This window comes from Humulus lupulus, chromosome X, assembly GCF_963169125.1.
Source record: "Humulus lupulus chromosome X, drHumLupu1.1, whole genome shotgun sequence".
In the NCBI taxonomy this organism is placed as follows: Eukaryota; Viridiplantae; Streptophyta; class Magnoliopsida; order Rosales; family Cannabaceae; genus Humulus; species Humulus lupulus.
The window spans coordinates 262,313,279-262,328,026 of NC_084802.1; the positions used below are offsets into that span (position 1 = coordinate 262,313,279).

At 37.5% G+C, this 14,748-nt stretch overlaps 2 protein-coding genes across 3 annotated transcripts in view; one reads left to right on the top strand and one right to left on the bottom strand.

The window, feature by feature from the left end:
• The first annotated feature begins 2,626 nt into the window (after positions 1–2,626).
• Positions 2,627–6,278, top strand: LOC133803877 (U-box domain-containing protein 35). The gene is made up of 9 exons (XM_062242020.1): positions 2,627–2,921; positions 3,084–3,157; positions 3,258–3,379; positions 3,618–3,829; positions 3,948–4,008; positions 4,175–4,481; positions 4,611–4,712; positions 4,815–5,243; positions 5,342–6,278. Exons 1-9 carry the CDS (start codon positions 2,690–2,692, stop codon positions 6,176–6,178), a joined length of 2,376 nt encoding a protein of 791 aa, XP_062098004.1. The 5' UTR covers positions 2,627–2,689; the 3' UTR covers positions 6,179–6,278.
• LOC133803876 (uncharacterized) overlaps positions 3,666–14,748 on the bottom strand; it is a 52,390-nt gene continuing 41,307 nt past the window's right edge. Inside the window, exons 17-23 of one of the 2 annotated variants that reach the window (XR_009878184.1) lie at positions 9,818–9,901; positions 8,390–8,504; positions 8,192–8,281; positions 8,006–8,071; positions 7,820–7,915; positions 7,398–7,714; positions 3,666–3,984 (exon numbers count right to left, since the gene is read on the bottom strand). Coding sequence is in view for 1 of the 2 variants with exons in the window: in XM_062242019.1 (XP_062098003.1) it covers positions 7,592–7,714; positions 7,820–7,915; positions 8,006–8,071; positions 8,192–8,281; positions 8,390–8,504; positions 9,818–9,901 (574 nt within the window). In the remaining variant the exon portion in view is untranslated. Of the gene's footprint in view, positions 3,985–7,071; positions 7,715–7,819; positions 7,916–8,005; positions 8,072–8,191; positions 8,282–8,389; positions 8,505–9,817; positions 9,902–14,748 lie in introns of those variants that run through there. The other variant, XM_062242019.1, reaches the window with a different exon arrangement.

Genomic DNA, 14,748 nt, shown 5'->3' on the forward strand with positions numbered 1-14,748 from the left:
CACACTAGCCTAGGCCTAGCGACCCTTGAGGTGGTTAGGTGACCTTTCAAGGTCAAGTGCCATCTTTGTAGCAGTCGCTTGGCGACACGTGTATCCCTCGCCACAAAGCAGGACTTAGGTAAACAGACCCGGACACTGATAAATGGTCCGGGCTCCGCGTGCGGCCAGCGTCGTTGCCCTTTGCCACGAACCCACGATCCTAACCAGGAACTGGGATGGCACCCGTGGAGTACCAGGGAACAAGGCAAGCCTCCACCTCACAAACCCAGGCGAAGGCTTGAGGAGTAAATGTTATCCCTATTTCCTGCCTTGGGCCCGGGACGATGGTCCAGGCCCACACTCTGGGCAATTGGATTTGGGCCCGGCCCAGGCCCACTTAGCAGGGGAATGACCGGGAACGATGGCCAAGTGGGGTCCAGACCCAGACAGTGGCCATGATGGATGATCCAGGACGATAGTCCAGGAGACGTATGGCCAGTTGGGGTTACGACCGAAGTGTACGCAAAACGGTCCCGGAGCCTGGTAAACGATCCGGGCCTATGGTAAACGAAGAAGGGTAAAGGTAAACGAGCCCAGGTCAAGTCCTCCCGGTTGGCAAGAAAAAGCATCCGTGAACTTGAAGTCGCCCCACGACGCGTGGGGGTTGTCCCCACTTTTCACCTGCGGAAAAGGCCACATCGGGATTGCACGCCGTTGGTTCAGACCTGCGCTGCCAGTGCACTGACTGGCTTTGTCCCCTGAATCTGCCTCGTAACTCGGAGTGCCCAGACCAAAAGCCCCATTTTGTCGGTCGAAATGTAATTCTTGGGCCGCCCCATTGGGCCTTAATAATTTTTGGTCTTTTGTATTTTTATCCTTCGTATTGGGCCCCCGCCAGAGAAGCCAAGGGCACCCATATCTTTGATGGGCCCGGGTCATGCCGGGCCCAAGCCCAGTGCTCCTATGAGCCTGGAGAAGGGACCTCTCTTCGACTTGTATACAGTTATTCTGTCAAAATATAGAAAAAAACTCCATTGTAAGAGACTTTCCAAGCTCTAATACAACTGACTCGTGGACTAAGGCTCATTAACGCCCCAACCACGTAAAAAACCTGTTCTTACCCTCTAAATTTCATATCATTAATCTCGCTTATTTTTCATTAATACAGTTTCCGAAAATCTCGGTAAAGAGGTTGGTAACTTATATTTTTCATTTTTTTAAACAAAATATATAAATATATTTGATGATGTATGTTTTTATTTTTATTCACAAAAAAAAAATATTTGATAGCTATTATTTATAATTTTTAAAAATAAACATAAGAAAACTATGATAAAATAACAAATTAACAATTCAAAATATCGTTAATAGTTATGATAGAGAATTAACACTTTAAAACATATCAATAATTTACAAATGACCTCCAACTACTAAACACATCAACAATCTATGAGACTAACACGAAATCAAAAAATTGCATGGGATGTCGTTTTTTTACCAATGCATGGACGTTTACATATTGGTTGCGAACCAAAGTCCCATGCAGTGATGTACGACAAAAAAATATCTTACGTTGGTTGACACCAAACCGACATGCGGTATAAGACACCAAACATTGGTTGATCCACAAATGACATCTAAAAAGTGTCAATATAAGCCAATTTTGACGAATTTAGGACGCCATTTTCCTGGCGACAAACTTATGAGCTCGGAACAATTGTTCTGCGTCTGCACCCTTTTTTTGCTTATTATTTCTATGTGGAGCTCGTAGTTCTTTTATTCATACAGAGCTTTGAGCTCTTCATTCTTTAAGAGCTTTGAGCTCTTCTTCTGTTAAGAGCTTTGAGGTGTTTTGTGCTCTTTATTCATTCAGAACTTTGAGCTTTTCTTTTGTTTAGAGCAATTAGCTCTTCCTTACTTGTTATATCAAAACGATGGATTTCATCTTCTCAACCTTGCCACGCCATCAAGGAAAATCATTTCCCTCCAGTATAATTGTTGTTTAAAACGAAAAAAAAATTGTGTTTTATGCTCGTCACTATGTTCTGAATTTTTGTACAGTCAATCCAAATATTTGTAAGATAGGGTATATATTGATTTTTTTTTTTTTTAAAAGTTGAAAGTATTTTTGTAAATTACCCAATATCTTTAAAATAATTAGATAAATAAAACACTGGTCAAACATGCCTTAGAAAAAGGGGAAACTACACTAAAATTGAGTAAGGTATACGTGCAAGTGATCATAAGAAAAAGAGGCTATTTATAGTCAATACAAGGGTCATAGTCAACTGAGATCATATTCCAGGGATGCACTAGGTTATATATAGTGGAAACACAGATTTACAGTCAAAACAGGGTTATATATAGTCAAAACTAGTGTTATTTATGCCACAAACATGGCTTTCTTTATATAGTCGGAAGACTCAAAAAAAGGATTATATATAGGCAAAACAAAAGATTTTATTTTTGCTATATACCTGGTTTTTATTAGCCACAACAATCGTGGATGGTTCCTGTTTAATTACACACACACAAGAACTGTAAAGCCTTTCTCTCTGCCGATCTCTCCAAAAAAAATACAGAACCTGATTTGATATTGTCTTTTGGGTTTTCTTTTGTTTGGTTGTTGTTTGAGAAATTAAACAACAACTTATATAAAAAGAAAAAAACGAAAGAAAACCCAAAAAAAAGAAGTTAAAATTAAGAGAAAATGTGGTTTCCAAAACACCATTCCGAGAGAAAAGGAGGGAATGGATTGGTGGCAGTGGCCATAGACAAAGACAAGAACAGCCAAAATGCCCTTAAATGGGCTATTGACAATATTCTCCAAAGGGGACAAACTGTTGTTCTCATTCACGTCAAGCTCAAACAACACGGCTCCAACTCTTCAACTTCTTTTTCTACAAGTACGCAAGTCACTTATACAAATTATACACGCATGCATGCATGTATAGATATTCACATAATAAGTCAATCGTTTTTCTTTCTGGGATTTCACCTTTTTTAAGTATCCTTATGTATGCTATAAAATACTAATTTTATGTGTTTGTTTGTGTCTGCTTTTTTTTTTTTTTGCTATGCAGAGGTGGCAGAGGATTGTTCACTGATTTCCAAAGAACCTGATCCCCAGACAAGGGAGCTGTTCCTTCCTTTTCGATGTTTTTGTTCCCGTAAAGATGTAAGTGACAAAGTATCAAGTTTATGTAAAGTTGTTCTAAATATATCTATATATGCGTGTGTACGTAGTATCTGCTTTATTTATTTATTTATTTATTTAGATACAATGCAAAGACATCATGTTAGAAGACGTAGATGTAGCTAAAGCATTGATTGAGTACGTTTCCCAGGCGGCAATCGAGAATTTGGTTCTTGGTGCTTCGGTCAAAACGGGCTTCCTTAGGTACGTAATTAACTACCTTAAAAAACCTTCTTATAGACACCTGATTATTCACTGATTAAAATAGCATACTTATTGTTCTAACCATAAATGACTAGAAACTCAATGTGTCATTATGTGTCTATAATATTGTCGCTTGGATGTTTTGATCAAGCAAATAAATGCCTAGCCTAGAAGAGGTTTATCATTAACATTTTCTTATGTTGTGATTTTCTTTTTCCTTTTTTCCTTTGATTTGTAGATTCAAGATGACAGATATTCCTGGTAGCGTGGGAAAAGGGGCACCTGATTTTTGCAATGTGTATGTCATATCAAAGGGAAAGATTCAGTCAATGAGATCTGCCATGCGGCCAGCTCCGGCCAACTCTACCTTACGAGCTCAAATAATGAAACAATCAAGCCCAAAATCTAATGAGCCACAGGAGATACAAGTTTCCCTACCTACTACAAAAGGTCAGTTTTCTTTTTATACAATCTCACCTCCTCTTACATTACATGCTATATACTTTACCTCTGAATCTTTTATATCCTGTTTTTGCTCATTTCTTGTATCCTCCATCTTCTATATCAGCTGCTTTCGAGAAGCCACCAGACCCACTACGAAGATCCTATGATGAAATTGAATACTTCAGGTCAGTACTAATTATAACACTATACTGTGTATTACAACAAGAGAAACAATAACATTTTTTAGTGTGAGTGTGTCTATGAACATAATAATGGGCAAAGCAAAGGTTATATAGATAGCTAGCATTCTATGTATTGAATATTGAATATTAAATATGGTATTGGAAGCAGGTCTCCATTTACAAGCAGAAGAGGGCCAAATGGAAAGTCATATGGGGAACTTCCTATGTTAGACAGTGACATATCTTTTGTTAGCTCTGGAAGGCCAAGTCTTGACCGCATAATACATCCCTTATTCAATGAGAACGTAGACTCAGCAAAGACCTCTCCTAGGATGTCAATCGGTACAGAATTTGACTTTAACCACAGCTTTGAGTCTTTGCCGAATGGACGTAGGTCAGAGGATACCTTGTCTCCATCTGAGTTTTCTTCATTTTCTCAAGAGAGTGACTTATTATCATCTTCATCACCAGCCATGGTAAGGGCATATATATCAACTCATTTTGTTTACTTATCATCATTAGTGCTGGTGCGGGGAATGATGGCAATATTGACATTTGAAACTAAAGTGATGAAAATAGAAATGACATTTAATCTCAAATCACAGGAAGATGTGGAGGCTGAAATGAAGAGGCTAAAGCTTGAACTTAAGCAAACAATGGAAATGTATAGTACAGCATGCAAGGAAGCACTCTCAGCTAAACAGAAGGTATAAGAAATTGCATAGCTAACCATATGAGAATAGCCGGCATATGAGGATTTCATGGAATGTTTAATCTAATGTTTGCTCTATGTATATATATCTATATAGGCCATAGAACTCCAACGCTGGAAAAATGATGAAGAGAGGAGATTGGAAGAAGCAAGATTTGCGGAGGAAGCTGCGCTGGCAATCGCAGAAAAGGAGAGAGCTAAGTCCAAAGCAGCCATTGAGGCTGCAGAAGCTGCTAGAAGAATTGCAGACCTTGAAGTACAAAAAAGAGTCAATGCAGAATTGAAAGCAATCAAAGAATCAGAAGAGAGGAGGAAAGCAATTGAAGCTCTGTCAAAAACAGATCTAAGGTACAGAAGGTACTCAATTGAAGAGATAGAAGCTGCAACAGGGTTTTTCGATAAATCCCGCAAGATTGGAGAAGGAGGTTATGGGCCTGTATACAAATGTTATCTTGACCATACACCTGCAGCTATTAAGGTTCTTCGTCCAGATGCAGCTCAAGGAAGATCACAGTTTCAGCAAGAGGTATACAAATGTTATAGAAAATTTGAATCCAGAGAAAAACTATGATTGATTCTTCTTAACTTAAGTTGACTTTGCTTATAAAAAATAATGATGTACAGGTTGAAGTTCTGACCTGCATAAGGCATCCTAACATGGTGCTCCTTCTGGGAGCGTGCCCAGATTTTGGCTGCTTGGTTTATGAGTTCATGGCTAATGGGAGTTTGGAAGACCGTCTCTTCTGTCGAGGAAACACCCGTCCTCTTTCTTGGCAACTCAGGTTTAGAATTGCAGCTGAAATTGGCACTGGCTTATTGTTCCTCCACCAAACAAAGCCAGAGCCACTTGTGCACCGTGACCTTAAACCAGCAAACATCCTGCTTGATCGAAACTTCGTTAGCAAGATTAGTGATGTTGGCCTGGCCAGGCTAGTGCCCCCATCAATTGCCGATAATGTGACCCAATACCGCATGACATCCACTGCAGGAACTTTCTGCTATATTGATCCAGAATATCAGCAAACTGGAATGCTTGGTGTGAAGTCTGACATATACTCCCTAGGTATCATGTTTTTACAACTTATAACAGCAAAATCAGCAATGGGATTGACTCATCATGTGGAAAGGGCTATAGAAAAAGGGACTTTTGCTGAGATGTTGGATCCAGCTGTGCCAGATTGGCCCCATGAGGAAGCTTTAAGCTTTGGTAAACTGGCTCTCAAGTGTGCAGAGCTAAGACGAAAAGATAGACCAGACCTTGGCAACGTTATCCTCCCAGAACTCAACAGATTGAGAGCGCTTGCTGAAGATAATATGCAGCTAACATTGTTGGCTGGCGATGAAAGTCCAGGATTCAACCACAGCCAAGTCTCTGTAGTAAGTTTAACATTGCTCTCAACCTTTGTTTCACTGTTTACAATCACTAGCAGAACCAGCCTCCTTCAATCTCTTTATCATTAGCTAGCACACAAAATCAGCAGGAACTCTAGGTATACCCCAAATTCTAAGCGTAAAAGGGTCTTAATTCCATTCACCTACACATTTTGGCTAGAAGAAATGATTTTTTTTTTCTTTTTTTGAAATGGAGAAAGACATTATTTTGAAAGTTCAGAATATTTTGATTTAGTACCTTGGAGACTTGCAGACAAAGTATTAGTGATGTTTTATTTGTCACTTACATGATATTTTATGCCTTTTTTTTGGCAGGATAGTAACTCATTTACAAGCTCAATTGCTAGCTCAAGAACCCCATCATCCAGTATTGTGTCATAGTCGAAAGAAACCAAATATATATAACCATGAAAGGCTTGTAACAACACATGGTAAACGAGTAATTTTGTTAGAGAGTTGACTACATATATTTGAGTTCATATAATTAGTGTTATATGCCATATTGTACGAAGTACCGAGAAATGCTTACAAGGTTTCCATGGCACACATGAGGATGTGGTTTCTCTTCCTCCACTTCTGGTAATATTCGCGATTACACAACACCACCTTTCGAGTTTTGACTAAACTACTTGGCCTTTACTGAAAGTTGAAATAACTATGCTACGACGTAAGCCAGAGATGCCGGAACCAAAGAAGTTAGGTACTTTTTAAGCTACAGACGTGAATATAGTTTGGCCTGAATGATCATTTTAGGTATAGACTAGAGTTGTTCTGCTCATAAACAAATTAACAACCGAATATTCTGTGGTAAGTATTGTACATAAATTTTAGAAATATACATATATACAGGGTCTTTTTTTAAAATAAAATTAAAACATAAAAATCTCAAACAGGCAACAATGTTCGTTTTTCAATTGCAAAGACCATCTAAACTCTAAAAATGCTAATGGATGGATATGAACTAGTGTTAAGCAATTTCACTATCTTTGGTCGAAGAGTGAAAAATAGTATCACAGCCACACAGATCAGTATTACATATAATATAAATATTTATAGATATATTGTTACACTAGTTCTGGTTCACAGTTTATTGCTTATGGAAATATTTATTAACATCTTCCTTCAATGACTCAAATTTTTTGAGAATATCAATCTCAACTGAGCCTTGCATCACCCGGAAAAGGCTAATTAAATTGTAAAAAGAAAAAAATCCACCTAGACAAAATGATATCTATATAATTTTTTTTTGTCGCGAATGATATCTATATAAATAAATACAAAAACTTACAAAAGAATGTTTTTGTCCTGTACCCCTTCTAGCTGTGAAAAAGAATCTCAAGCATCTAAAGTGGACTGGTTCCCTTGTATAGCATAGTCAACTCACCACCAACAAAAAACAAGAGTTGCCTTGGGTTTGTGACAATAGTTGGTCACGGATCAGAAAAGCTTGTGCTTCCCTCCCTGTGCATCTCACGAGAATGACTACAAGGCCTCAACGGCTGCTTCAGCCTTCGATTTGGCCTTAGGTCGACCAGATTGTCTTACATCGGGACCATTTAAATACTTCAATGCTTTCTCTAGGTCGACTTCATTTGGTTTCACATTCTGCATATGAATCTCATGTCACCAACACATCCAACTGGGTATAAATCTGAGAAAATGTAGGGAGAACACAATTCAAGAGAAGACTAATAATAAATGGAAAGATACCTTAGGAACTGTAACAAAACTCCTTCTATATTTAACAACAGGCCCGCCCTTTGCCAATTTTAACACCACCGGCTGTCCATCGGCTGGATGGGAACCCTAGTAGGAGATGACAAGAAAAGGAAATTAGAGATCCGTTGAGACTGAGCAAAATAAGACAGGAGCAAGTTTAGGAGAGCGAAAAACAACCAGTGTCACCGGATAGCGAAGCAACTCAAGGGCATCTTCAAGTTTAACAGATTGAACGTCCTTTATCTGGAAAACGTATTAATTTCCCCACAAAAAATTAAACAAGGACAAAATCAAATCAAATCAAATACATAGGATAGGAATTCCAGGTAAGACACGATTCAATATGTATTCTGCTTTACATACATGGGAAAGGGAAGCTCTTTTAGGCAAGAAGCCCTTCCTATCCTCACCAAGCTGTACATAAAATCCATAAGGACCGCTCTTCAAAAGAATCTGCAGAAAGTGTGCTCTGTCAACTCATGCACGGAACATATTATGACGAGGTTGGAAGCTGAAAAAAGAAAGACTTCATTTCAGCTGATACAAAGATCAAAATTCTACCTTTTCATTGGAAGCTGGATTGAGCCCTAGCAACTTTGGCTCCTCTATAACGAGGTTGTTTTGAGGTGTTTCCTCCTCATCATCATCTTCCCCATATAATGTCTTAGCGATGTACCTTACTCCCAAGCAAGCAAACAACCAACAAATTTAGTTCTTGAATTAATGTCGTGGCAAGAAAATTGGAGTAAAAAATTGACATGAAACGTGCTCTTGCTTTCATAATATATAAAAGACCTACATTATTTGGTGCTCACAAAAATCAAGACAAAAATATCTCAGTATTTTCTTTCTTGTCTTCTCTACAGTAGTGGAATTCATCTCTAATTTAAAGACATTTGAAAACTGAGGCTTGAGAGTGAGAGAGACAGTTATTGTGGTTTATATTATTTACTGGATATCATAACAATCTTAACTCATACAATGTAAGTCAAAGGATAACCATTGAATTACTGTGTTCCTTTTTATGGTTTCTTTTTTCTTGGGTACAGAATGAACTATGAGAGTAGCTATATCCAGCAGGGTTAGCTCCAAGCCAAATTATCATGGGAAACATTATCCAATATTGACAGACAATTCTATGGTTACTGATGATTTCAACTCTAAAGAAAATAGTATCAAAATGACAGGTTTAAAGTCCAGCTCTTTCTCTTTCTTTCTTTTTTTCGGACCACCAGGTGCTTTAATATTAGTCAAAGCTAACATCAAATTCAAGTTACTGAATTTGAGGAAAAAAACAAAAAAAAGAAGCCACTGACTGTAGAAGCAATTAGGATTTATAAGAAATTCGAATTATCCAAATTGCTTGCTTAATTTGTTATTCATCTTAAAATTTGATTTTGATTAAGAGCTTATCCAATTTTAGTTTAAGGATCAGGTTGTTTAGTTCTACCTCTTTTTATGAATTCCTACTTTGTAGGACTCAGCTAAGCGGCTGAAGCTATATATAAACTCTTGTAATTCTTTTGTTTCTTAGTGAAGTGGATTTAACAATGTTTAAGTGTTTCCTTCCTTAACCAGCTTTACTCGTTATGTAATCTTCCTTTCATCTTATTGTTTGTTTTATCATTTTATTCTTCTTTTGACGATATGATTTTGACAACTTGTAAGTTTCAAATTAACTTCATAACTATTACTAAATTTTTAAAGAAAACATACTAATCTATATACTAAAATTTATCAAAGTGCACCAGACACTGTATAAGACAAAATATTCCTGTCCAGTCATTTCTACTGAAATCCAGTCCAAAGGTTTATTTAAATAACTAACTTCTTCGTGTGACTGGAGAATACATACCACAAGCGTAAAGCAAGCAACTAATGGCATACAGAACAGTTAGCTGAATACAGTAAGTTGTCCCCCGAAACCTATGCACACAAAGGAGCCAAAGACAACATATTATCAGGCAGTATAAAATGCTCCGAACTTACTTGCATTTTGGGTGTTGATCGCAGCCAATAAAGTAGCCGGCACCGAATCGACTGACTTTAAAAACCAATGTGCCCTCAAAACAGCTAAGAAGCAAAACCATGAAATAGACTAATTAAAATTTAAAATAAATAAATAAGCATTTAATTAGGCAGCATAGACATTCCCCATTAAAGAGGAATAATAGAAATCATGCCCCCCCTAAAAAATGATTAGCGCCAACCTTGAAAAGGAAAAAATTTAAAACCATCTAAGAACCATTATGCAAAGAACGGAAAAATAAAAGTAGAGAATTTTTAAAAAGCAATTCAGAAATGTAAAATAGAGAGGACAAGAATATTTCTACACAATACATTTTGCATAAAACTTTGCTATTACTTAATGTTGAAATTATCATTGATTTTAGGTGATATTACAGCCGTATTTTACAGCTGTGATCAGTTATTAATTTTCTCATTTGTAATAATGCTGATAGTATGTTATCAGAATATATCTTTATAAGCAATTAATTAGGAGAAAACTCTTATATATTCAACCTTAAATGAATGAATAAGTTACAGCACTATATATAAAGAATTTACAATAGATAAAATAGGAACTAACTAACTAATATCCTACGAAATAGGACCTGACTAAACAGCCTATGAATCAATCTTTATACAACTAATTCTACACTCCCCTCAGGATGATATATATCATACATCCTAAGCTTGTCTATTAATCGTTCAAACATAGGCTTAAAGAGAGCTTTTGTAAGAATATCTGCAGTCTGCTGTGAAGTAGGAATGTAGGAAACCTCAAGAATCCCTTCATCAATCTTTTCCTTTATAAAGTGACGATCAATTTTAACATGCTTTGTCCTATCATGATGAACAGGATTGTGCGAAATTGAGATTACAGCCTTGTTGTCACACCAAACAGTTATGGGACCTTGTTTTAGTATGTGTACTTCTTCAAGAAGATGCTTCAGCCAAAGAGCTTCACATATACCAAGAGCAATGAAACAGAGTTCAGCTTCAACACTACTCCTTGCTACCACAGTCTGCTTCTTACTTCGCCAAGTAACCAGGTTTCCAAAAACATAAGAACAATACCCAGAAGTAGACCTTCGATCATTCGGACAGCCTGCCCAATCAGCATCAACAAATACTTCAATACTCCTTTTAGCATGTTTTCTGAACATTAATCCTCCACCAAGAGTTCCCTTTAGATACTTAATATACGGTTCGCAGCATCTAAGTGACATTGGTACGGTGAATGCATGAACTAACTAATACATCTCACAGGAAATACAATATCTGGCCTGGTGTGTGCAAGATAAATTAATCTTCCAACCAGCCGCTGAAACATACCTCGGTCAACAGGTGAGTCCTTTGGATTTGCCTCTAGTTTGACATTCGGATCCATAGGAGTATCAACAGGTTTGCATCCCATTAATCATGTATCCCCTAGCAAGTCTAGAATATATGTTCGCTGTGAAACAAATATTCCATCTTAACTTCAAGCAACCTCCATTCCAAGAAAAAATCTTAGTTTCCCAAGATCCTTCATCTCAAAAGCTGCTACAAGGTGCTTTTTGATCCTGTCTATTTCTTCAAGATTATCACCAGTGATTATAATGTCGTCCACATAAACTATTAGTATAGCAATCTTGTCTTTAATTCTGTGATGAAACATAGTATGATCGGTGTGAGCTTGTTTGTAGCCTAACTGCAGAACTGTTCTGGTAAACCTATCAAACCAAGCCTTAGGAGATTGCTTTAGACCATAGAGAGCCTTCTTTAGACGAAAAACTTAACCCTTTTTATCCTTGTTAAACCCCAGTGACAGATCCATGTATACTTCTGTCAAATCACCATTCAGAAAGGCATTTTTGACATCTAGTTGAAAAAAAGGCCAATCTAAGTTGGCTGCAAGTGATACAACACTCGGATAGTATTGATTTTAGCCACAGGAGCAAAAGTCTCTTGGTAATCTATGCCATAAGTTTGTGTATACCCCTTGGCCACTAAATGCGCTTTGTACCTTTCAACTGATCCATCATTCTTGTACTTAATTGTAAAGACCCATTTGCACCCAACTAGATCTTTCCCTACTGGTAGGCTGACTATTTCCCATGTACCATTCTTTTCTAAGGCTTTGATCTCTTCACAGACTGCTGCATGCCACTATTTGTGTTGAAACGCTTCTTCAATATTTTTTGGTATCTTTGTTTCCGAGAGATTAGTTACCAAAGCTTGCAAAGATCTAGATAAGTGAGAATAGCCCAAAAAATCTGATATAGGATGTTTTATAGTACACAAACGAGTACCTTTACACAGAGCGATTGGCATATCCAATTCAGTGTTATCAGGATCTAAATTCGAGACAGATGATTGGTGTGCTGGAGGTGTCGGATTGGAGATACTTTCTATGTGCTTTCTTCTGCTGTAAGTTAAAGGAAAAAGGAGAAATTTGTGGTGCAACAGGTGCTGGCAATTGAGAACTTTCCTCATCAGAATTTCGAGATTCATGGGCAGGGGAAAAAATTAAGTCAGCTCCCTGATTTGGCTCAACTTTCTGAATTTGTGGAATATTTTGATTCAAATCAGAAAAATCAAAGATATTTTGCGAAATCTGTGGGATATTATTGGAAATATTTGGATTAATTTGATTTGAATTCAAATTAGAAATATTTTCTGGAATATTATGATTATCTTGATTTTGTTCCTGATTTTGGGGCAATAAAGTCTCCCCCTGAACCAAATTAGGAGGTGGATTTGAATTCCAAAAATATTCCCAATCGTGTGGAGCTGAACCAGAGAGGATCGAAAATTCGAGAGACATTTTCTGAGTAGAAGAAGCTGAATAAAAAAAATGATGTTCAAAAAAGGTGACATCTCGAGAAATAAAATATTTTCTTTGTGAGGAGAATAGCACCGGTAACCCTTTTGTGTAGAGGAATAACCAACAAAAACACATTTTTGACTTCTAGGATCCAATTTAGACCTAAGATGAGAATGAACATGAACAAAGACACTACAGCCAAAAATACGTAAAGGAAGATCAGAAAAAATGACTTTTTGGAAAGCATTCATGTAGGGCAGAAATTGGAGTTTTAAATTTTAAAACCCGAGATGGCAATCGATTTATTAAATAGCATGCAGTTAAAATTGCATCCCCCCAATAGTGTTTAGGCAAATTACTAGTAAAAAGTAAGGCACGAGCAACCTCTAGTAGATGCCGATTTTTCCTCTCAAAGACACCATTTTGTTGTGGTGTATCAACACAAGAACTTTGGTGAATGATACCTTTATTTGAACAAAAAACATTAAGAGTGAAATTAAAATATTAAGTTCCATTATCAGTTCGAAGAATTTGAATACGAGTGTCAAATTGAGTGAAAATCATGTTAAAAAATTGTTCAAATATATGCACAACTTCAGATTTGTCACGTAAAAGAAATATCCAACAAACACAAGAATGATCATCAATAAATGTAATAAACCACCTTTTATTTGAAATAGAAGAAATTTTTGAAGGATCCCATAGGTCACTATGAACAAGAGAAAAAGGTTTCGATGCATTATAAGAATGAATTGAAAAAGGAATTCTAGTGTGTTTAGCTAATTGACAAACTTCACACACAAAATTATCCGAGGAAAGAAATAATGAAGGAAACAAACGACGCATATAGGAGAAACTAGGATGGCCAAGGTGATGATGAAGCAATTTTATTTGGTGGTGACGCTGGGAAGAGGCAGATTCATGGACAGCTTGATAACAACTAACTACAGAAGGAGCACATGGAAAGTAGTACAATCCAGCCACTTCAACAGCACGCCCAATCATCTTCCCCAAGTCCTGATCCTGGAAAACACATAAATTCTTTGAGAAATTAGCCACACAATTAGAGTCTCGAGTTAATTTGCTAATGGAGAGCAAATTATATGACAACTTGGGAACGAATAGAACATTGTGTAACACGAAATGGGAATTAAAATTGATAGATCTGATTCCTTCGATGGGTGATATAGATCCATCTGCCAAAGTAACAGTACGAGTACCAAGATATTGTTTATATGAAGAGAAAATATTACGAGAACCCGACATATGCTCAGAAGCTCCTGAATCAATAATCCAAAACTCACCCAATGTATCTGACTCAGTCATAGCGAAAGAGGTAATACCATGAGCCATCAATGATTTAGAAGAGGAGAACAATTGGCCAATCTGTTCAAGTTGGGCTTGAGTGAAGGTCATGGAGGAGGAAGCAACTGTGTCAGATTTGGGGGTCGCGACATCTGATTTGGATGAAGTCGGAGGCTTAGGACCATTATTCTGGCACTGGTTGCGTGGAACCCAATCAGCAAGCTTACCGTGGAGCTTCCAACATGATTCTTTGGTATGGTGAGGCCGACTACAGTGTGTACACCAAAGAGGCGGACAGGAACCAGAAGATCGAGCAGCCATGGCAAATGCATCAGAATTAAGGGTCAGAGCAGAACTTGCAGAGGGACCACCAAGCATAATACGGCGACGTTGCTCTTCACGATGAACCTCCGAAAAAATAGAGTCAAGAGTCGGGAGAGTCTTATGGCTCAGAATACGACTACGGACATCATCAAGAACAGGATTCAGACCAGTCAAAAAATCATAGGTTCGTTCTGTGGCGAGTAATTTCCAATAGATCTCCTGATTTGTAGTGTCAGTCCAGATGGGCTGGGTAAAGAGGTCAAGTTCCTGCCAAAGTTTGATTAAAGAACTGTAATATTGAGTGACTGTACCTTCATCTTGACGCAGATTTCGAGAGCGATGTCGTAAATCGAACATTTGCGAAGAATCCTCCAAATCTAAATATGCTAAAATAACAACATCCCATATTGCTTTTGCTGTCGAGTAAAGAAGATAAATTTCAGCAACAAAGTCGTCCATTGAGTGTAGAAGCCACGTC

Bases quoted from the DNA above. Each gene is read 5' to 3' on its own strand.
- LOC133803877 (XM_062242020.1), top strand. From the start codon at position 2,690: ATGTGGTTTCCAAAACACCATTCCGAGAGAAAAGGAGGGAATGGATTG. The intron at 2,922-3,083 runs ATGCATGTATAG...AGGATTGTTCAC, and splicing joins TACAAATTATACACGCATGC to TGATTTCCAAAGAACCTGAT. The intron at 3,158-3,257 runs GTAAGTGACAAA...TTATTTATTTAG, and splicing joins GTTTTTGTTCCCGTAAAGAT to ATACAATGCAAAGACATCAT.